At 37.8% G+C, this 24,909-nt stretch overlaps 1 protein-coding gene across 10 annotated transcripts in view; it reads right to left on the reverse strand.

Moving 5' to 3' along the window:
* The window catches only part of Unc5d (unc-5 netrin receptor D), a 508,406-nt gene that overhangs the window by 169,170 nt on the left and 314,327 nt on the right, over positions 1–24,909 (reverse strand). For all 10 annotated transcript variants that reach the window (XM_076852500.1, XM_076852498.1, XM_076852499.1 and 7 more), the window contains exon 4: positions 12,032–12,135. In XM_076852500.1, coding sequence (XP_076708615.1) covers positions 12,032–12,135 — 104 coding nt within the window. The remainder of the gene's footprint in view (positions 1–12,031; positions 12,136–24,909) is intronic.

Genomic DNA, 24,909 nt, shown 5'->3' on the forward strand with positions numbered 1-24,909 from the left:
TCTGTAGTTTCAGGCTGCTACTGGGGGTCTTGGAACACATCCTGCATGATAAGGGTAGGCAAATATATGCTGTTATTATAGCTTAATGTGCTTAGCTGTGTAACTCTGAAATAAGATGGTGATCTAGTTAAGGACAGACATGCTATCCCAGCTGACACTTAGAATGCAATATCTGACACATGAAGGGGCTTTGTCAGAATTTAAGAGAACACACTCTGAAGTCAGGCTGTCTGGATTCAAATATTGGCTCATTTCCTCCATAACTGTGTCTCTAAGTAAACTGCTTACCCTTTCCCCATCTACGTTTCGTTTCCTCATTTATTAAACTGGCAACTCCCTATCTGAGAGAGTTGTTGGGAGGATTCAATGAACAGTGCCTGGTGCACAGCAAGCAGGCAATAAACAGTAAATAGTAGTTTCTCAATGAACACTTAGGTTAAAACATTCCTAGTCCAACTATCCAAAATCAGAAATGCTCTTTTACAATTTTTTTGAGTGCTGACATGACACTCCAAGTAGAAAATCCATGCAAAAAATTATCAAAATTATTGTATAAAAGTTCCTTCAAGATATAGTATACAAATTCTATCTGGAACATAAATGAATTTCCTGTTTAGACTTGGGTTCCATCCCCCAGATATCTCATTATGTATATGCAAATCTTCCCAAATTTAAAAAATCTGAAGCACTCCTGGTTATAAGCATTTGGATAAGGGATATTGAGCCCGTATATATTAAATAAATGATTCTATAAAACAGAGATATTGCTATTTATGCCTACTTATGAAAGGTAGCTTTAAGGATCAAATGACTCAACACATGTAAAAATCATTGAGTTATGAAATGATATTCAAATTTAAAAGTTTATTACTATGTATTCACAGCAGTTGTGTAAATATTCATCCACTTAACCACATATGCTTCCCAGAGAGCTATTTTTTTTTTTTTTTTTTGCAGGTGCATTTGTGTTATCTACTGGGATGGGAGGGGACACTGAGAAGGATAATTTGCATTTCCCATCCTGAAGGGAATTACCTGCAGGAAATATTATATACAATCATGAAAAATTAAACATAAAAATCAGAAAAAGATAATCAAAGAAATATGCTAAAAAAACTTTTAAAGGAAAGAAGAAAATGCTGTCTCTGGAGCAGTCCTCACCAGTTAAATGAGGTATTTCTAAGAGAGAGATTGGAATGGGCAGGGAAGAACTGAGTCTAGGTGGGTTAGAGTAGATCCCACAAGACTGTATAAAACACAGACAGAAGAAGACAAGGATCTTGCAAGCAAGGAGACATGAGGAGGACACAGACAGAGCATGGCCCCTAACACTGTCAGAGGTGGTACTTGGAGAGAGAGAAGGCTGCCTCCCTGGAGCAAAAGGAAGTGGAAGGCAAAGACCAGCTCACCAGCACCAGGCAAGTTCCTAATCTCACCTTAGGTTCTCCCCTTGGCTTGAAAAACTGTAATTCTAACTTTAGTGCTTCAGGTATTCCAGGAATCCAGAACAAGAGGAAAAGGAAAACAGATGCAAATCAGCAAGCTTCAGTGGTCCTCTCTCCTTTTCTTCCTCTTAAGGAAAGAGAGTTTCCCAGCTGAGGATGTGGCACAAGTCAGTCCATTAATAAGATTTACTTAAGGACCTGTATTAATGATGAGGGTATTTGGGCTGCAGACATTCACTTTTTAAATAACTTATATTAACCTCATTTCCTCATCTCTCCCTATGATAGCAATTTTTTTTTTCAGGAATGTTTTCAGAGAAGTAATTTGCTGGCACTTAATTACTAGTATTTAACCAATTCAACATTCCCTTTTCTTTAGAGTCCATTAGGTTTCTATTACAATATTATACATTCTAATCAAATGTGGTTTTCTGCAAAGGTCCTCATTGTCAGTCTCCTCAAAGCAAAGTTTATCTGGACTATTAGACATTCTCTCTGCTTTGGCTGCACCAAATTAGATTAATTATTTATACCTGAGGCCCACTGCTTCAGAACTTGGGCACCTCACTTAACATTTCTCTAGTGAATTATTAAGAGTCCTATTTTTTAAATAAAATCCTCATTTCATAGTCTGTTTGATTGAGGTTAAACACAATAGTCTAGTGGTTCTTGTATTAAACAGCCCAGTGTCATAAGATTCCCTCCTGGGTTTTATGCCAATAAGCACATTGGAAACAAATGAACCTTTCATTAAGAATACCCTCATGAGGGAGAAGGGCAAAGTGCTTCGGACTTGAAAACTGCAAAGTACCAGTCTAGGCAGAATTATTAAAACAACGGTCAAGTCAGAGACAGTATGCAGATTCTCTTGCTTATGCATCAGGCATAATGAGAGAGATGAAAGAGACTTTGGAGGCTTTCTCTTCCCCCTCCTTTATTTTATAGACAAAGGAAGAGAGATTAATATCTTATAAATAGCCTTTAGCTCATGGTGACTTGCTTTGTTCCAAAGACCACTTTTAGATACTCCTCAAGGCATTCTAAAAGTAAGGCATGGCATGTATGCTAAAATGATCAGGGTCCTTCAGTGAAAACAAACTGTTTTTATGTGGGGAAGGACTTCATCAAAGAATGGTAGTAGTACTGGGTGTGGTGGTGCTGACCTGTGTTCCCAGCAACTCAGGAGGCTGAGCCTAGATGATGACTAGTTCAAGGCCAGTTTTAGCCATGTGGATCCTGTCTCAATAACAGCAACATGTCTAGGCTCAGTAGTAGAGCATCCTTGGGTTCAATCCCCCATACTGAAAAAATACCCACACATATCTATATACATATGAAGTATTGCCTAGAACTTTCAGAAGGTCCAAGAGCCATACTAGGCTCCTAAGTAGTCAGAAACAATGTCCAATCACACCATGGGAAAATGTGCACTTGGCAACACCCAAGCAGGGTAAAGGCACAACCAGAAGGTCACAACCAGAAGATGGGAGAGAGGACCATTTTGGGGGGTGCCCAAAGAGCTGCGTGCCTCCAAGATTAAGACTGTCCTATCCATAGGAAGATTTCCACATAAACACCTACCCGTTTGCTCAAGTACCCCTCCCATCTGGTATGGGAACACATGAGTGCAAAGATCTGACTGCAGAGATGACTAGATAAGTCACTTTGGTTTTCTTTCTAGCTTTGATTTTAGATATGTGAGACTTAAAGTGAGACCTCAAATATCAGGAAAAGTGATAAATGTCTGACCGAATTAAGGGGGGCTTCTTAAAATACCCTTGATTTCCAGATGGGCATACAGACGGGAAACAAGAACAACAATCTCTTTCTCTAGACACTGACCCTCACCTCATCACCCCATAACTTGGTTTCAAATTCTTGTTTGACTTTGCCACACTTTATCATCCAGAAAATATATTCTTTCATTCTGTTTCTAATGATCAGTTATTGACAAAAATGACTTTGTGCTGAGCAGAAAGAAGAGAACCTTCTCCTTAGCCACACTGCATCAACTAAGGCCCTTGACCTTGAGTTTTCTAATTCCATCAACAGTCTGACTCCTTGATGAGGTTAAAAACAAGGATAGTGACTGGCATGCAATGGCTCAAGGCAAGAATCTGTCCATTGTTTAGCTCTAGGGCCTTAATTCTCAAAGACATTGAATTATTTCAAGCAGGCTGTTTACCTTGATGTGAGCAGAATTAGCCTTAGACACTAAGCCTTTATGGCAAGTTTTATTGTCCAAGGCAAATATAACCTGTTAAGATTTACAGGCTTTATTAACAGCAATAACCATTTTATAGCCAACATCAGTAAATCAGGGTTTATTGAGAACTCTACAATTTTAATCTGTGGAAAACCATTAAAATGTCGGATTTTCATTGGACATAATTTCTAACTTTTATGAAAGATAGATTTTCCATTTAATTGGGGAGTATAAAAAAGTGCAGTGTGGGATAATGAATTGTTTTGAAAAGAGCAAATTGGTTTTAGCTAAACAACAAGTGTCAAACACTAAACTTGCTACCTCTACTTAGAACGGCCCAAGGTTAAGGTTAAATGTAGCAGCAGAGGCGACTGTGTTCTAGCACATCCAGCTGTGAGGAGAAGCTCTTGGGATTTAAGAAGGCTTGGGTTATCATCAATCCATAGTTCAGGTATTTTGCAAAAAATATGTATGACCTATTATTTCACCCAAACCAGTGTGTAATAAGTCTAGTGACAACTTTGAGGTTCATATCACATTTTCCTTAAGTGTACTGTAACAATAATATTCATAAGACACTTCCATGGTGGTAAGTAAGAGTCACCAGCATATGTCAATAACTAATTCTTCCATGTGATAAATTACAAAAGATAAAAGCGGGAAGCTATTGGGGTATTTCTGCTCTTTGAAGTAGGTAAGACAAGACTGGAGGGGAGGGCTAGAGCTCAAGGCAGTCTGGAGGGAGGGGGTTGTAGCAGCTTCCTCCTTCTTCTTAGGGCTGTAAACATGTTAGATATTACAAGACTTCACTTTTTTTTTCCTCTGGTTCTCCAGTCATAACAGGGCCTTGCCTCTTTCTGAGAGATTGAAAGCTTCATGAAGCTTTAAAATCAAAGAACAACAACAGAAATCAGCAATGTGTGCCATTTATTTGGTGTTAGAAACTAGGTTGTTCTTCATATTTTTATTGATTTTTTCCTCTTTGTCTCAGAGGAATCCTACAAGGAATATGTCTCCCATATTCAGATGAGGAAACTAAGGTTTAGGGTTGCTGGTAGGTTGCCATAGGTAACAGCTTTAGGAAATCCTTGTCTGGGTGGGATACTGAGTCTGCATGACTCCAAAGCTTTACCACATCATGTTACAGTGACAGACACTGGTTCTGCTCCTACAAGGTCCACATCCTTCTGATAGATACTGGAGAAATAACTCCATGGTACCGACAGCACTCTGAACTCATCAGAATAAATCTGGACCTTCCTGACAAAGTGATCTGTCAGGGACATGGCCAAACAGGAAAATTTGGAATGAGGGAAGATATTACTCTTGGTCCTATTACTTCCCTTTTATATGTTCCTTTTTCTTCTCAACATGGCCTCCTATATGTAACTTTGAGCATCTGATTCCCTCCTGCTTTATAGAAGAACATCAAATCTAATCTCCTTGTCCTTGGAAGGAGAGAAGACTCCAAAGACATCCAGCCTGTCCCAGAAATCAACTCCCAAAGCCTGTCCTCTGTTGTTAGTTTTATTCTCAGGTTCCCTTTTATTCAAAAAAGGACCCATAGAATATAATGCAAATCTATAACTTCTATGGATGGAATTTGGGCATCAACAACAGGCAGGTATGCTATCACTTGACCTAGGGGTTCATGAGCTTCTAAAAGGCTTGGATAAACTAACTAAATCCAGTCTTATTAAAAAACAAAAACAAAACAAAACCCAAAACCCCCAATCAATTAAAGAAAGAAAAAAAAATCTGAACTTTTAAGTTAAGTTGGTTTAACGCCAAGATCCAAGACGCCTGGTAGTCAGAGAGCCTAGGCAAAGTGATCTGAGAGTTTATACAAGTTCTCATAAGACAGATTTGCAAATCCCAATAGCTTTCCAGCATTTCATAGCATTCTGAAAATTAAGTAAAATAACACAGAGAAACCACTTACCATAATGCCTGGCATGTAAGGGCATTCCATAAGTGGCAGCTTTATTTTCTTATTATGCAAATTATTTTTTTGGACATATGTATGGTTTGGTTGCCAAGGCTATCTTTCTGGGAGAAGGTAATTGTATATATGTTGTAAAACAAGATTAGGACTTGTCTACAAGGTGACTTTTAATATGTGAAGTGGGAACTGCCTATTGCACTGAGGGACAAAGCCAGCTGATAGCGTTGGCTTTAAATGCACATTTCCTTCCAGTGATGACACCATGACCCTCTCAGGAGGAGAAGGGAACCAAGTAATGGTGTAAAAAGGATGAAATGTGGCCTGCAAAGGGTAGATAGATAGCTGACAATATTTCACAGTGGCAAATACTTGACTGACCATTTCCAAACACAGTCCCCAGTGAATGCCATACTGGAAAGTCATCAACTACAGGGCCCTCCTGCCACTGTGAAGTCACCCAGCAGAAAGATAAATTTTCAGTGACCTGAAGACCACACAACAGGCACTGGCAGACATCTCCACTCTGAGGAGAGACCCCAGTCATGTAGCCATGTGAAGATTTTATTATCCTTCTCCATCTCTGCCTTCTTTTAGTTTTCTTCTCTCATTCTGTCTTTCCTTCAAGAAAAACACAAGTGGTGAAGGTAATAACTTACTGCACAGGCTGCTGCTGTAAGCAAAAGTACTGTTAAATATTTGCACACAGATACAGATAGAATCCACCTCATAAAGAAGTAGAATTCCAAAACAATTCAAGTGTTTGGAAATGGGCTACTTTCCTATATTAAGATGATGCTGTGAATGTCTCTTAGAGCCTTATAATGGTCTACTTAACCCACCATGTAGGAGAAAACTTTCCATATCCGTCTATAATACAAAATTGGGAAAACAAAGTTTGTCCCCCGACTTAGTTCAGAATTTGCTTTAAACCCTCCTTAGACCCACCTATTTCTTGAATTAGATGTCTATTTAATTTTAGCTGTCCAAGCTCTGTAATTTCTTTTTTTCTTAATTTTTTAGTTGTAGTTGGACACAATACCTTTATTTTATTTATTTGTTTTTATGTGATGCTGAGGATCCAACTGAGGGCCTCACACGTGTTAGGCAAGCACTCTACTGCTGAGCCACAACCCCAACCCCTGTAATTTCTTCCTAAAAACGAATAGATTGTTAAAATAAAATGTGATATGATATAAAAGGTAGAATAAGAATTGAACAGGGCTAAGATGATACCCTACCCCCCCCAAATTAATGTATACCTGAACCTGTAAATGAGGCTTTATTTGGAAATTGGGTCTTTGCAGATGTTGGTGAACCAGAATATTAAGATGAGGCCATATTGGAATGGTGCGAACTATACCCCATAGCTGGTATCATATTAAGAAGGAGAAAAGTCAGACATGCATAAATGGAGAGAGGAAAATGACATGTGCAGGAGGAGGTAGAGGCTGGAGTGATGTGATTGGAAGCCAAGGGAAGCCAAGGATTGCCAACCACCACCAGAAGGTAGGAAAGAAGCATGGAGCAGATTCTCTTTCAAAGCTCCCAGAAGGAAGGAAGCCGACGACACCTTGGTTTAAGACATTTAAGCTCCAGAATGGTGAAAAATAAATTCCTATGGTTATAAGAATCCCAGTTCATGGTAATTTGTTACAGTATCCCTAGGAAATAAATTTAGGAAATAAGTACCTGGTTTGTCAATGTGTCAGAAAGTAGATACCAGAAAATGCGCTTTCTTTCTGATATGGCTGTATTGAGTTCTCTCCTTGTTAATTAACTCTCCCAAATGTTTCTTCACAGACATTGGATTATCCTGCTTTGTTTCTCACAGTTACTCCTAAAAGGCACCATCAGAAGCAAATGAAGGAAGAAAATGGACTGAGCCAATGGATAGAACTCATCTGCTTTGACAGACAGAATGTTGGGCAAGGAAAAAGGAGGAATGTGAACAAAGTTGCTTCTGAGCTTCGGATGCTTCTAAGCAGTTGAACAGAGAGCTGGGTGTTTATTTCCCAGTGGCTCTTCCATTATTCACAGGAATGCCTCCACCTGCCACAGTCTGTTTTGGAAGATGCTTCAATGTATGTGCACATGTGTGCATTTCTGTGTTGGAGTGACGTGCCTGCATTCACATTGACTTTCATGGATGCATTTTTGTTTTAATTTTTTTTTTTTAGATATACATGACAGAGTGTATTTTGACAAATTACACAGACATAAAGTATAATGTATTCTTGACATTGTACATGATGTGGAGTTTCAGTGGTCATGTATTTATATATAAACATAGAAAGTTAGGCCTGATTCATTCTACCGTCTTTCCTATTCTCATCCCACTCTTTTCCCTTCATTATCTTTTGTCTAATCCAATAAACTTCTATTCTCTGCCCCTCTTGTTATATGTGAGCAACCATATCAAAGAGAACATTTGACTTTTGGGTTTCTAGGATTGTCTTATTTCACTTAACATAAGATTCTCCAGATCCATCCATTTACCAGCAAAAGTCCTAAAGTCATTCTTTTTATGGTTGAGTAATATTCTGTTCTGTATATATACACTATATTTTCTTTATCCATTCACATGGATGCATTTTTGGCCAAGGACTGTTTTTACTGTTGGGTATTACTGTACCATACTATACATTCTTTACTCTTTCCTTTGTAAAATTTATGTCTTCAAAGAGCAGGTGGGAAAAGTTCTCCTCACTGGCTTTTATCCAGTAATGAGAGAAAAACAAATAAAAAATAATCATATCAGAAATCTAGTAAATTTCACAATTTTTATAATGGGCTAATTCTGATACAACATCAATGATTCATCAACAAATTTAGAAAACTAGTTTTCATTCATAATCAAAAAATATTATTGATATGTGTGGACTTTAAATGTTATTAGATATTTATAAATTGCTCTCCTAAAAGACTGCCTAAATTTGAAGTTTCATTATTAGTGTTTAAGAACAGAACTTGGTAAATATCTGTTCAATATATATGAGAATGAGTACCTATTTCTTCATGTTCTTGTCAACAATAACCATTACTGAATTTTAAGATGTTTATCTGGTAGATGAAAAGTGATACATTATTGCTTTAATTTGAACATCTGTAATTGTGAGTGATGTTGAACACTTTGATTTTACTTATTTGCTGGTCATTTACATTTTATTTTCTAAAAAACTGTCTTTTGTGTCCATTGTCCATTTTCTATTGAGTGATTTGTGTTTTCTTATAAATTTTTTATGGGCTGTGCCATAGACTGAATATTTATTTCTCTACTACTACTACTACTACTATTATTATTATTATTATTATTATTATTATTATTATTATTATTATTATTGGTGTCCTTATTAAAGAGACTCCAAAGTGTTTATACCTTCTGCCATGAGGTTATGGTAGAAGATAGCTGTCCATAATCAGAAAATGGACCACTAGACACTGAATCTGCAGGCTTCTTGACCTTGGATTTGCAGCCTGCAGAAATGTGAGAAAAAAAAGAATTTCTGTTGTTGACAAGATACTCAGTTTATGCTATTCTGTTGCAGCAGTATAAACTGATTAAGACAGCTTACAAAAAAATTATTTTTAGAGCATTTCAATGTTAGAAGTACTTTCACATTTTTAAAATTTAATTCCTATTTTAATTGATAATGATATATATTTATTGTGTACAACATGTTTTTAAATATGTAAAACTGTGGAATGGCAAAATTGAGCTAATTAATATATGCATTGCTTCACACACTTATCCTTTCTTGTGGAAAGAACACTTAAAAGCTACTCTATCAATTTTCAAGCACGATTATTGATATTAACTACAGTCACCATGTTGTACGACAGATCTCTTGAACTTATTTCTTATAACTAAAATGTTGTGTCCTTAGACCTTACCCGAGTATTCTACTCTTTGCTTCTCTGATGTTAACTCTCCAGATTGCACAGATAAATTATATCACATGGCATTTGTCATTGTTTCACTTTATATAATGTCCTAGTTCATAGATGTTGTCACAAATGAAAGAATTTCATCCTTTTCTAAGGTTAAACAGTATTCTGTCATGTATACACTATTGTTTTCTTCATCCATCTGTCATTGAAAACCTAGGGTGATTCCCTGTCTTGGCTGTTGTGATTAACATTGCAAGGAACATAAGAATTTCCTTAAATATACACCTGTAAGTGGTATGGCTATTTTTTAAATTTTGAGGAATCTCCACACTGTTTTCCATAATGCCTATACTAATTTACATTCCCACCAACAGCGCGCAAAATTCTCTCTTCTCCGCATCCTCGCCAGCACTTGTTATCTTTTATCCTTTTGATAAAAGTCTGGAGAGGCAGTGTTTTATGTTCTGGAATTGTAGAGATGAACAAAAGAAACAAAAATTCCCCTTGTGGAAACTAAATTCCAGTGGGAAGACAGAAAGTCAGCAATGTAAATATAGTATGTTTGTGATAAGTGATAAAAAGAAAATACAAAGCAAGGGAAAGGGCTCAGGAGTAGAGGTTGTGGAGTGGGAAGTGACGTTTTCAACAGGGTCCAGGAGAGGCCTCACCAAGCAAGCCCAGAGACTTGCACATTTGGTTACATCCTTCTGAGACACATCACACCTGAAGCCGACTGAGAGCCCAGTGTGGCTGTAGTGACTCAGGTGAAAAGCAGCAGAAGGTAAGATCACAGCAAGCCAGACTGTGAGGGCCTTTTATAAGGTTCCCAAACCAACTTTTTCTATGAATGGCTACAATACATTGGGAGAATTCAAAACAAAGAAACAGAGTTCTTTAAGTAGTTGCAAGACCTTTAGTAGGACATTGATCCGAACATCAGTTTTTCAGCCCCTTAAATACAAAGGTAGAACCAGGTAAATATCTAAGCTTTCCTCCAGCTATAAAAATCAATTCTAGACATCTAGAGTATGTGAGGTTCCCATAAGCAAATTGCTAATAAAAAAAAAAAATTAGCTTCCTCCCCGCTCATCCTTCTCTGTGGCTGTGAAAGTCAACGATGGCGACCCAGCACAGAATTGGAAGGAAACCTGAGTGGACCAGGGGACTGTCTACGTGGGAGGTGTGACAGTAACTGCACATTACTGTGCAAGAACCACTTATAAATTGAGACATTGAGAGATGGGCAGTGATAGTGCAGACTTACTGATAAGTTAAGTCGACTCCCAGGAGCATGGGGTATGTCCTAAAACAGATTAAAATATTTACCTGAAGAATAACACCCTGCCTGGGAAAACAGGGCTCACTCTTTGTAGGCATAAAAAGACAGTAAAAGAAGATCAATATATTTTTGCTCCACATTAAATAAAAACCTAAAAATAAGCATTTTCCTTTCTAATCATTTCATACCACACATGGTGTGCACTTTAATTTTCAAGTCCGTTTACTTCATTTCTATGAACCATTTGAGCTTTGAATAGTGTCCACCCAGCATGATTTCTGTCTAAATGTGCAAGTGTGTGTTTTTCATTCCCTCTTTCCTTTGTCTTCCCAATTGCAACATCCCATATCTATTTTAGCTAAAACGCGACAAAGTCTGTTTTGTTTTGATTTTTAAATATATCTACTTCTCAGTGACTAAACTATAGCCCCAGACACAGCTTTTTAGTTTCACACAAAAGAATTGCAACTGGACCATTTACTGCTAAACTCAAGCCAATGTTTATAAATTATGTAATTTCTACAAAGCATGCTTTGCTTCTTCGTCCCCTCCCCCAACAATAATGAGATTACTAGTCTATGAAAACATCTTTCAGTAGTGGCTAAAAGATTTAGAAAGCCTTCACTGCTCTCATAGTGTATTTTTTGTCACCACTGTATTTTAACAATATAGAAGAAGTTCTATAAAACATGCCAGGAGTAAAAAAACAGTGACCCTGTATTCCAGATGCCTCACTGTGAAGGAAGGACACCAGATCAGAGACCTGTGACTTCATCACATTTTTTGTCCCTAACGCCAGTATGGTGTTGCAATGTAAAACGTGCTCATATGGGTTCTTGTTCTATGAACAAGTGATGACGGAGCAGCCCCCCAGTGAGGCACAAGAGTAGGGGATTACCACCTCCCCTTTGCACTTTTCACATGGTTTTGCCTGTCGAAGATCAAATATAATCCATAAGCTGATGTGCAGATGAGGGTGCCCTGGCTGGGGACACAGGATAATACCTGCATCAACTTAAGCAACTGGGGGCAAGAGTGCAGATCAGATGCTTCCTACACTGCCTACCAAGAACTTTATATCAATAAGAGAATGGATGGGAGACTACCACTTGCTTCTCTATCTTCTTCAGTTTCTTAATCATCTCCTGCAACTGGGTTCAGGCAGGAAGAATACCAGATACAGCAGACTCTACTACTGAACTTACTATGGTCACACAAATCTCTGGCGTCCCTCCTAGGAACAGCCTGGTTCTGAGAGCCCCTCTTACCTCGGCAGCAGGGACGCCCTCCGGCGGACGGCAGTGCAGCACTATCATGCCTTCAATGGGAACCTCCCTTCCTTGTGGATCTTGTTCAAAGTTTTTCCGTAAATCTGCGAAGAAGTATGAGAGATATGATGATTTTCTCTAGGCTGATATTATTCACATTTGTTCTAACTACATGAATCATTGAGCTTAATGTCACATCTTAGATGCCCAGAAACAAGTCACTTGTCCAGGTGTTCCAGAACAAGAGCATAGTTTCTAAATACTGAGAAACACGTTGGAAAAACACCTTAATAAAACTGCTCCTAATGTTCTATATCCATGTGAAAGACAAATAAAATTACTGGGGGACAGGGAAAAGAGAACCTCAGCATTTCATGAATCTTTGCCAGCATTATCTGCTTAGCATCTGATGAGACGCTTGGCCTAATAAATTGCCATCCACAGCCATTATACAGTTGAGATGCACATGATGTTTTTTATTAACTAAAGAATGCGTTATTAATCTGTAACCTCTGTCATTCCCATAAACCTCGAGGGGGCTCAGGAAGATGGTAATAGAGTGAGATCACCTATTAGTTGTTTTATTTGTAACCAGGGAGAAGGGGCAACACTCAGCCACAACAAAATCTATAACCTAGCCAACCAAACATATAATTAAAAAATACAATACCCTTCAGTCAAATAGCAATGCTGGGTATTTGGGTAGTACCCTTCACAGAGGGCTTGAGGCACTTTGCAAACAAGCTGCACTATTAACCTTTTACACACGGAAGGGTGACGCTTGAAGAGGTTAATTAGCTTGCCAGTGGTCACAAAGAGCATCAATGCCAGGGAGAGAAAAAAAAAAAAAATCCACTAAGCTTCCTGACACCCAGTCTGACTGTCAACCAGCAAAGCCTCCTAAAGGGAAAGCACACACAGGGACAGCTCAGCCAGAGACAGCTTCATTTGCATTGCTCTCTCCTTGAGCATATGCTTCATTAAAAAAGGTAGGGAGTTGGCCTTTGCTTCCTGGAAGGTGTCACACTAACACACTCATCATCTTCCGGTATAAAGGTAATTCCTGCTGTCACCTGAATGCATGGGACAGTGGAGCCAAGACAGGTTGTTTACAAGTCTTCCTCGAGTAAAAAGCTTTCCCCCTCCCTCCCTGACAATATATTTTTCTTCAAATTGAGTATCTCAAATTACGGGCTGTGGATTTATTGATTTAATTTTCTTCAGTGCTTACAATAACATGAAATATGTTCCCTTTAAGGAGCAGAGCTCCAGAATCAGTTACATCTTTATAAATTGTATAAATACATTAAACTCGCTTTTAGCAAGTCAAAAACACTCAATGAATAACAAGCACCGCAATCCTCGAATTCACTTTCCTCAGAGTTTTACTCTTAATGGTTTTCCTCCCAGAGGCAACTGATGTCTTTAGTCAGTAGCAGGGCCATATATTCAGAGGACTTCATGAGCATATTGATGGCAAAAGATCTCAAAAGGACTCAAATTGCAACCAGGTGACAAGATCCATCCTCACATTTCTCTGCTGTCCCCTGAGTTGCAGAGCCAACTTGTATCCAAATTCTGTAGCTAATTTCCTCAGCCCATTATGATCTAGGACTTCTGACTCCAAGTGTGAAGAATTCCTGCAACTCACAACAAAACCTGACTGACGGTACTGTGAGTAAACCTAAGAATTAGAAATCCTGCACTTCCTACAGGTAGGATTTGACCACTGATCCTCCTCTGCTGTCCAATGAGGGATATCTCAGTCAAAACTCTCTTCTCCATAGGACCTGGTCACTTATCAGAACTATATCAAATCTATCAGAGAGAGAGTGATTGTAACATATGAGATATCTGTTTGCTAATGGAAGGATTTGTCGTGTGTGTCTGTGTGTGTGTGTGTGAGAGAGAGAGAGAGAGAGAGAGTGTGATTTTTATTTTGTGTGTGTGTGTGTGTGTGTATGTGTGAGAGCGATGTTTTGTTTTCCCTTTTTTTTTTTCCTTCTTGTTTTGGTCACTGTGTTTTCATTCGGTGCTGCTAAAATGATGGTTGAAGTTTTGAAAAATAATCTGTATCAACCAGGTGAAGTATATAAAATTAATAGTGGAAATTTCTATTTATTGTCTAATTCTGTTTCGTTTTTTTGCACAATAGAAACAGAAAGTGTAATAAATGCTTAGTTTCTGGTTTTCTCCACACTTAACTACATTGGTGGGTGAAAAGAAAACAAGCCATTTATCTTTCCCATTCCTAGGAGATAGATAATTAAATACGCATATAAAAAGGGGAAAACCCTGAATTGACACTGGGACCCAGTGCTGAGGGCCATACAGACTCGGGCGTGGCTCTCAGCAACCCAGGAAAGGGAATACCTATAAAGGAGGCCCTTGGAGGAATTTCTGGTAAATCTCATGCAGGAAAGATCACTCTGAAAAAAGGACTAAGCCAACCTGCTATGCTATTGCAGGGACATTCAAACTCATGCGAAGAAAAGATTTCCAACAGGGAAGCACACACTTACTTTCCAATGTGCAGATAAAAAGATTACAGATTAAAGGCAATGAAGGAGGGTCATAGAACAGGAGGGATGTCATATATGCCTGAAGATATGATAGAGGATTAACCTCATAAGTGATGATGGGCAGCTGATCAGGCACTGGGCAATCACATTGGGTGAGAAACTCAACAATCGCTGCCTACACCTGATCCTTGTGTGGTGTCACTGACTCCTGAGGTGGACCAACACCTGAGTGCTAAGAAGGGTCAACCTAGAGACAAACTCTAGCTAGGTACTAATTATGCCAAAACTAAAACTTGGGGAAATCAACTTTTGGACTTGGGCAAATGCTTCCAGCTCTACCCATGATTGTCACCACAGGTCCCTCAACCTAATTAGTTTCTGAATAGGCATTCTAAACACTGTTATCACCTATGTTCCTTCCAAGGCTTGAAAGACTCAGACAGGAGCCTGTGTATTTTCTAATAGTAGAGAAAACATTCCTAGCTATGTGAAAAAGAACTACACTACAAAAAAAGAAGACATCATAAAATTGAAATTAAATATCTTCCTCTAAGAAGACAAGAAGACAGACTCATTTTTTTTGGACAATTTCTAATTCAATTTCTTTAAAGTTAAAAGGCAACAGCAACTGAGAAGCAAGAGTGGGGAATTATGAGAGGGATAATATCTGAGATCAATAAACTGCCAATATGAAGAAAAGAAACATAACTGCTGAATTAGAAACAGACACAAACACACATATTTAGGTTAGGGATTTATGCATTTCTGTTTATATATAACATGAGTAACATACAATATGTGTATCGCATTGCAAAACACAGAACAGATGAAATAGAAGCCAGGTCTGTCAGTCAGGATTCATCCAGTAAAACAGAAAGGACACTAGTTGGTTTTTTTTTTTTTTTTTTTTTTTTTTTTGGTTGTTCAAAACATTACAAAGCTCTTGACATATCATATTTCATACATTAGATTCAAGTGGGTTATGGACACTAGTTGTTTTAACAGATATTATGGACACAAGAAACTGGAGGACCAACAAGGAAAGGGAGAATATCAGGAAGCAGATCCCATTTGGGGGATGGGGGTGGGAGGACACATAGAAAAAGCCAGAGATATTAAACTCTGAAGCTTAAAGGGCATCCAAACTCCCATGAAGAGGACACGGGGCAGCTGGTGCTCAGGGACTTGGGTAGAGGAACTGAGGAGTGGAGACTCACACTCAAAGCTTGCTGCACCCAAAGCCTGCTGCTAGCATCTCTAAGGAGCACAAGGCAGCTGGCTCTCGGAGGAGAGTTTTGTAAAAACCAGCTGGAATCAAGAAGCAACTTGCACTTCCAGGATGAAGAAACTCTGCTGAGGTGATGCTGACAGGGAGAGAAAATGAACAGCACATGTTCTTTCTCCCTCTTCCTCATGTTCAGCCCTTGCTGCTGCCTTTTTGGTAGAACTTTAATGGGAGCCAGAATCTAGCACAGGAGTCCCAGGCCCAGCTCCAGAAATCATAGGTCAGCAGGAGTAGAGACGGGCATTCATTGTGTCAGGAAGCAACTGGATACTGTCTAAGAAATGTCCTCTAGCAAGGCACTTATAATGACATGCTCCATATCTGTTTCCTTGTTATGTTAGATCATCAGTTCTGTGAAGGTGAGTTCTATGTGTGAGAAGCTCTTCCCTTTATTTTTAGTGTCTCTTGCAAAATCTGATACAGAGAATAAATACACAATAAATACATGAGAAATACATGAGGCAAGAGGAGGTGATAAAGTGTTAATGACACTGCCAGAAAAAGGATGAAATAAATGACAAAGATAATGTGCAGATAGAGCAGTACAGTATTATGCATAATAGGGATTTTTAAAAGGGCACAACAAGCTGAGAAAAAAATCAATTTAATAATGATAATAATTCTCTGAGCTGGAAAAGGACTTGCGTTTCCAGAAGGGATCATAGGATACAAAGAAAAAAATAGCATTTAAAAGAAAAAAAAAAAAACTTCCATATATCCCTAGTTGACACTTTGAATTTTAATAAATTAATACAATTGTGAAAGTAATAATTTCACAAGTATTTTTTTCAAAAAATAAGTAAAAAAAGTAATTAATAATGTAGTAAAAACCAGGATATGCCATGATTTCCTTGTATCACTATATATCAGATTTCAATTCATCACATTCCTTGTTCTGGTTTTAGAAAATAAGCTTAGGCGTTAATTTTCTATTTCTAAACATGTTATGATTCATGAGTAAAATAATAAAAACATAGTGTCAGAGACAACATAGGGCCAAGAAATTATGATCCCTCTTATATATCCTTTCTGAAAAGGAAACATTACCTTCTCCAATAATCTATCAGAAAACAAGTCAAAGTAAGAGATTGAGTATTTAGAAGTTACAGTTTTAAAAAACTTGGCAGCAGGCAATACCATTTAAAAGTTTTAAATATAAATACTTTAAAAATATAATTAATAAAAATCCAACAAATCTGGAAATAGAAATGTACAATACATCATAAACATGTGTAATAACTAATAATGTGGAATTAAACTGCTGTATCAGATGTTCCAGACCTCATGAGCAACTGAGGAAGGTGGTTAGGCACTAGAGCCTGTTTATCTGTTTGAATTCTGAGAATGCCACTCATTAGAACCTCGACACATTTCTTTTTCTGAGTCAGATTTTTAATGTGAAGCATAAGACTTTGATATGCAAATATATTTAATATTTGTATTTATTATTTTATTTATTTGTTTGTTTTAGATATACATGGCAGTAGAATGTATTTTGGCATATGATAAATACATGGAGTACAACTTCCCATTTTTGTGGTTTTACATGATGTGGAGTTACACTGGTCATGTATTCACATACAAACATTAGGGAGTTACATCTAATTCATTCTACTGTCCCTTCCCTTCATTCCCCTTAGCACTTTGACTCTTAATTATCTTTAATCTCCCTTTGTCTCAGTTTCCTCATCTGTAATGTAAGGAGAATAAATCCACTAACTTACTTACGTTCTTCTAAAAGCATTGCTTGTGTAACAGGGCTTAATAAAGATCACATATATTACTAAATTCTATTATAGAGTTGTGATAATTAAAATGGAGTAATGGAGTGGTTTGTCATAAATCAGACACAAATTAATTATGAACTAGAGCATTTTACAGAGATATTCAAATAAAAAATGATTTGGTGTTATGATAAAAGTGACTGAAATTAAGTGGGGAAAGGTATTAAGATGATTAATTACTTTTCCGCATAAAAATAAAATTAGATGTATGTTTTATTTATACCAAAATAGATCCCATAAAAGAAATATTTTTACATAAAGCCACATCAATAATAAAATAAAATATCTACTGGATCTTAACAAGATGGTAATATAAACTTAAAATTGAAGTACAAACCATTAAGGAAATGATTGGTAGATATTGTTTTGTCAAAATTTAAAAAAATTATCTAAAAAATCATAGGCCAAAATGCTGGGCTGAATATTAACAGTGTTAATATATAAAAAGTCTGTAGGAAGCAAAAAAAAAAATCATAAATGTCATAAAGTAAAATAGCCAGACACAACTGGATACAGGTATCTAAAAGGGCGTGTAGTCCAAATTATTTAAGAAATGTCAATTTTAAAACTGTTGATGAATCTCTTTCTTCTTTTAAACAGGCTACATGTTTGTTTGTTTTTTAAAATATTTTTTAGTTGTTGATGTACCTTTTTGTTTTATTTATATGTGGTGCTGAGAATCGAACTCAGTGCCTCACACATGCTAAGCAAGTGTTCTGCCACTGAGCCAAACCCCAACCCCAGTTTTGTTTTGTTTTGTGTTTTGTTTTTTTAATCACAGTCACCAGCATTAAAAATAGTATGGAAAATTAAATTATGTCAAGACACTGCTAAAAATGAAAACAGGTGCATATGAAGTTGTTAAATGTACCAAAATTACTACAAAAGTTCATCGATGGGGGCATTATCTGATGAATGGATAAATAACATGCATATCCATGGGATATTATTTTGCAATAAATTATAAATGAATCTTAAAAACATAACGTTAAGTGAAATAAACCATTCAGAAAGACTATGTATTTTATTTCCAATTTATATGAAATTTCCACTATACATAATTCCAAATAGCCAAAAAATGGATTTGTTGTTGCTTGAGCTGAAATTAAATGAAGGTGAAAGATGATAGTGAATCCTTTTCTTTCAGGTTTTGAAAATATTTTAAAATGGACTCTAGGATTGCAAAACTTTATGTACATCCTAAAAACTACTGAATTCTGTACATTAATAAGTGAATTTCATGGTATATGAATATTTCAATAAGGCTATTATTTAAAGGATCCTAGAAGTGAATTACATGGTATGTGGATACCTCAATTAAACTATTATTTAACAGGGTTCATTTATATGATTCAATAATTCCACTTCTATAGTTTTCTAGGAAAATTATTAGAGAACCACACAGAAAAAATTTTGCTTGGTGTTACTATTCAAATTATCATTTAGTGAACAAATGCTGCAATCTAAATATTTAACAATAAAGGAATGGTTAACTTCCTATATTTGGTGTATTCATAAAATGGAATACTATATAGACATTTAAAATGATAAGCTCAAACTACTGAAGACTGTAGATTAATATTCAATAAAATGTTAAATAATGGGCATTAATTATTTCTAGTGTGTGTGTGTGTGTGTGTGTGTGTGTGTGACTAATATAGAGAGATATGTTGGTAGGTAAAAATCATTTTCCAAATGTAGTAACTATACTGTTATCAGTACATCAACTTCTCTATTAAATAGATACAGATGCATTACATACTTATTTTGGTGGCAGTCCTTCTTGTTATATGCCTTCAGGGACTCAGTAAATGTGCAACAATCTCCTTCATTCATTCACACTTTTGATCATGAACCAGACACTGTGACACACAGTAGAGGAGACACGTTATTGAACATGACACAAGCCATCCCAGCCCTTCCACAATATACGTTCAAACAGCAAGAATAGACACAAGACGAATAATTAAGCGGTACGAGGATGAGTGATGAGAAAGTAGTAGTAAGTTCCTTACAGGTACAGCACAGTGAGACTTAATCTAGAAATGGTAAGAAAGTTTATCAGAGAAACAGCCAAGTTGAGGCAGAGCAACTCACACACCTATGGAATACACCCAAGTCCTCATCTGTAGTTTTAGATTTATGCTGGCTTGAAGCATAACCCCCATTCCTATTTTTTTTTCTTCAAAAATGCTCTCTTATTTCTTTCTTCCAACTCTGCAAAATGCTTGCCTGGCCACCTCTCTTTCCGTAAGCTACATCACATAAGGACACTCCTATATTAGACTTGTCTTCTATTTATATATATTGAGAGGGTGGAGCATAAATATATTTCCACCCTCTGATCTCACTCTGAATCATGGACAGACACATGGTCTATGGGAAGAAGTAAAACAATAGCTTTCACATTATTCTCCATGAAGGAAATGAATCAACCTGCATAAAACCTGAGTATTTTAAAATGTGGTTTAAAAATAGAAAACTCTCCCATCTGAAAATTGAAAATTACTATATGTGTAATAGGAAAAACCTTGAAAAGAAGTGTTTAACATTTCAAAGTTTTGTTGTGGGACAATTACGGATATATTAATTGTCAACTTCATTTGTTTCTGCCTCTTTCAAAATTTCTGCTATCAACATGGATTACTTTTGTGCAACCACAAAAAAAAGTCCCCCCAAAATAATCCCTCTACTTTATGAGATGTCAAGAACCTATGTACTAAACCAAACTGTATCAGAAGTCAGGGGAGAAGTAGATTTTGTTTCACTTTATTGTGTCAAGTTTTACCTCTACCAGGTATATCAAAGAAGAAAACAAAAATAAACATATCCTTTAAACTTTAGGGAACAGTGAATTCTAAAACATTCTTCTCTAATTACATCTTAGTCCCGGGACATGAGGGCAAAACCTTTCATCAGTTTTATTTGTTGTCATACCTGTGGTAACTGGACAGGTATACAGTAGTCACTTCATAAGTACTCCTTGAATAAAGGATTGAGCAGATATAAATTCCCACTCCAACTCATGAATAATTATTTATGGACTAATATGGAACTAGATTTCTGTTAAGATGGCTAGAAAAAGAAAAGCATGCATACATAAATGCAATAGACACTGTGTGCGTGTGTGTGTGTGTGTGTGTGTGTGTGTGTGTGTGTGTGAATGCTATGAACCATCATTGGCACTGACCAATTTGGTGCACTACGCTACTTCTGCTCCTTCTTCACTTTGTCACCCTCCATAGTTCTACAGCAGAATGCCAATAGGGCCCCAAGTGACGAGTAACAAAGCAGTAGAGAAGATGAGGAAGAGGAGTAGGAGCCAGACACGTAGCTAACCTGCACATCATAATCAGCAAGAGCATCTTCCAGAGTCAGCAGTCCCTGCCAATAAGTAGGGCACCTGACGCTGGGCCACAGGAAGCAGCTGGTTCCCCTTCCTCACCCCATGCCCTATTTGGCCTTTTTCTCATTTTCCTTTCATGCTACTATGTTAGAAAAGTCATTGTAGCACAAGAAAATCAATAAAAATTCAATTCCGAATAATAGTTCTTCGCAGCTCGGCAACACCAGGGAGTTATCGGCTCATTCAATGTTCTGGCAGTTAATGCAATGAAATAAAAATAATTTACTCATTCAAACCAAATCAGCCAGTGAAAAATCATAGACATTTTTTTTAATAGTCATAGTCATAGCCATTTGTTAAGACCGTGGGAGGATGGTACCATGTTCCATTAGTTGTCCAACTATATAGATATTGAAACCAGCTTTGCATCTTTCCCACCATATTTTTCTGAAGGAACAATAAGCCACATTTGTCATACATTAAAAAGGATTTGTAACTTGGCCAAATACAGATCATTTGTTGTAATAAAAGGGCTGGTTCAAATGCATAACAGATGTCCACCAGCAAAATGGAAGTCAAGGCCTGGTGCCTTCATTTGGTTTTGCCTCACTCCTCCAGCCATAAACAGTTACAGCCTGAGAAGTTAGCTACTGGCTCCAGTTCCCAGGAGAAACTTGTGGAAGACTTCCTGTCAGGAAAATTCCTCACTCCTTTTGATGGTGTTCTGCATTTGGCACATTGTGTATGTTTCTCTTGCCAGCCTGGCTAAAAGCCCTCTGCTTGAATGTATAGATATTGCACGTTTCTTGGGTACAAGATCCACTCTAATATCAGGCTGCTCCTAACTTTTATCATGCATTTTTTACCTTGGATCTTCCAGTTCCGATTGCAACCACATCTCCTTAAAAGACATCTGACTTGAAAACAAAATCCCACATAGAAATTCCTATATTCCAAGAACACAGAGATGATACCCTTTCTTTTCTAGAGTCCCTGAATATTACAATCATAACCCTTGCTATGTAAACCCTGCAGCAATAGTGAAGAAGGGACCCATCTGGCCAGAGGTGAATCACCATGGGACTGACTCTCCAGGTTTCTTCCCCCCAGCGGGCCAGGCAATGAGCTGTCTCTGCTTACCAGGACATCAAGGCATTTGGCTGATACAAGGGGTCCTGTCACACAGAAGCTTTTGAAGGCTGTTTCCAGGACCATAAAATGACTTTAGGGCTTTGTGAGGTCCCCTGTGCTCTGCAAACCCTCTGCTTGTAAATTACTATTATCAATAACACATTTGATAACTAGCACTGTGTATCATTGCCCTGTTCACAAGGAGCACAGTTTATTAGTGGTGGTATTGCCAAGGGAGTAGCTCCAGTTTTACCAGCAGTAGTGGGGCAGAGACAGCTGCAGCTTTCCAAAAGTGCCTTGAGAATGAACTTAACCTGTTCTTAATTGAGCTGCTCCCAATACAATGAATTTCATTGTGCTTGGCCTCTTTTGCTTAAAAGGACAACAACAAAGATTCATTCAGATTCCATCAAGAAATTGAGAGTTTACTGAAAATCAGGAAGACAAAAATCTTAATTACCAGTCTAGGATTGATAGGAAAACAAGAAAGATCACAAGACCTGACTTCAATCAAAGAATCAGGGTCACCATAGACTGTGTCTTAAAGAGGCTATAACACAGTCAAACAAGGGGCTAGAGAGATCGGGTGTAATTCCAATACCTGGGTGATTTCACAGTCCTCTTAGCACACGTACTCTCTTATTTTGCACCCCATTCCCTCTCACTCTGTCTTAATGAATCCAACTTATCCATGGCTGGCGGCTCACCATGGCCTCTGGCTTCTCAGGACCATTGCTGTCTGCTTGTTTTTTGTGTGCCTTTCACCTCATCTTTTCACTACCCACTTTTGATTTTTCTTTCTGGGTCAGGTTATCCTCAGACAAGAAAGAAGTGACAAGTATTGGATCACTTTAATACTGAAATGATCTCTCATACAGAGTCAGCTCATGCAGGTAGCCTGCCCAGGTGTCCATTCTTGATCCAATGGACAAGACAGACAAGACAGCATGTATGCATGGTTTACAACATAACCACCTACACCTAAGAAGCCACTCGGTGCCACTTCCCTCAGCAAGGGACTACAGGTGGGAATCCTGCATGAGAAGATCATGCCTACAGAAGGGTTTCTGTTTGTTTTTCCTCCAAGTTCCATAAGAGGCACTTTCCACCTATTGACTGTATTGATTTGGCTGGGTCAATACATAAAGGACAGGTGAAGTTTGACCTAAGGAGCAGATCTTAACAATCTTTGACAATCTTCAATAGTAAATCTCAACAATCTTCAAAACTCATTAGGTAAAAATACAGTAGTTCCCTGATCCCTTGTTTTTAAGGCACTAAACATATTGAGGACACATTTTTTGTATCTGTTCATCATATTTTATAGAATGCAATAGGGACAAAATATACATAAATTCTGCATTCCATATGTCTGCGAGTACTATTGCTCTTGTAGTGCTAATGGAAAAATTGAGTCTTAGGTGAAGGCAGAAACAGCCATTGAATCAAAGTGTTTTTGAAAGAAAAAAGAAAAGACAAAAAGTACAGTGCCAAGAACCATTAACTGCACTCGGCTGCTCAGTTCCCAAGCAGTATATGGAAAAGTTATGCTGTTCATCTTAACACTGTCAGGGTTCCCTGTCTGGATGTTGCTTTATTCTCACATCTTCTACAAGCAGTTGGCTTGCAGCTCAGCATCCTGATGAACACGGTCGATGGAACCAACTTTTAAGAACAGCAGAGATGTGAAGAATCATCCTTGATTTTCCTGAGTGACCTCCCAGCCCTCCACAGGAAATTAGAGGGCTATGAACTAGCAATGAGTTTAAAAAGAAATGACCTAAAAATAACCTCAAGCTTTCAATGCTCACCACCTCATTATAATTCAATACTGTTACTGCAGAGGGATGGAAGGGGGAGAAGGGAGAGGAAAGAGACAGAGAAGGAAAAAGCCAACCCAGAGGCAAGAAAAAGATATATTTTAACTGCATTGTTAGTTGTTTGATTTTTCCCTCACCCCAGGTCTCCCTGAGACCAGGAAGGTCAACCAGGACAAGATGCAGCTACCACTATCATGAGCACATAAGTATTGGAATGTGCCACCAAATACCCAGTCCCTCCTACCTCCAGCCACCACTCCACTGACTGGGATGAAGGCAACTACAACTTCCTTTACCCTAAACCAACCTAACCAGAACAGGATCCAAAAGATCCCTGAAGTAATTCATTTTGTTTTCATCCAAATTCCTATTTTATATGAAATCTTATAAGGAGACCGAAAAATGCAATGGAATTGGAGCCACCAAGAAAGAGACAACCACTTGATCTGTGGGATGCTTTTCAGGCAAAGAGAAAAATAAAAGGCCATGAAACAGGAACAGTCATAGGAGTTTGAGGAAGACTAGAAGTCACTGGGACTGCAATAGTAGTAGGAAGCATCCTGAGTTAGGGGAAAATGAGGGGACGGCTGCTGAATTTGTGCTGGAGTCAGTAGCAAGGAGTTTACAAAACCATTAGGAGAAGTTGAGCTATGGAAAGGGCACAATCTCATTTGCATTTTTTAACAACATAAGCATTCCCGGCTACTGGGTGGAGAATGGATTTGTAGGCTGCAAGAACAGGGGCAGAGAAGGGGCTCTCGCAGTTGAGAAACAGTAATTGCTTATACCAGGTGGAGAGGTCAGAGCCAGTATACATTTTTGAAGGAAGATCTGGCCAGACTTGTTGCTGGGTGGGATGTGACTGAAGAGAAGAAAGAAGTCAAGATTGACAGGCAGTCTCATTAAGGTCCCCTCTCAGATCACTACTGAAAGAGGAAAGACTGGGGAATCAACACAGCTTTCCAACAGTGTTGGTGGGGATTTCACCCA

Source organism: Callospermophilus lateralis, chromosome 4 (assembly GCF_048772815.1).
Source record: "Callospermophilus lateralis isolate mCalLat2 chromosome 4, mCalLat2.hap1, whole genome shotgun sequence".
Taxonomy (NCBI): domain Eukaryota; kingdom Metazoa; phylum Chordata; class Mammalia; order Rodentia; family Sciuridae; genus Callospermophilus; species Callospermophilus lateralis.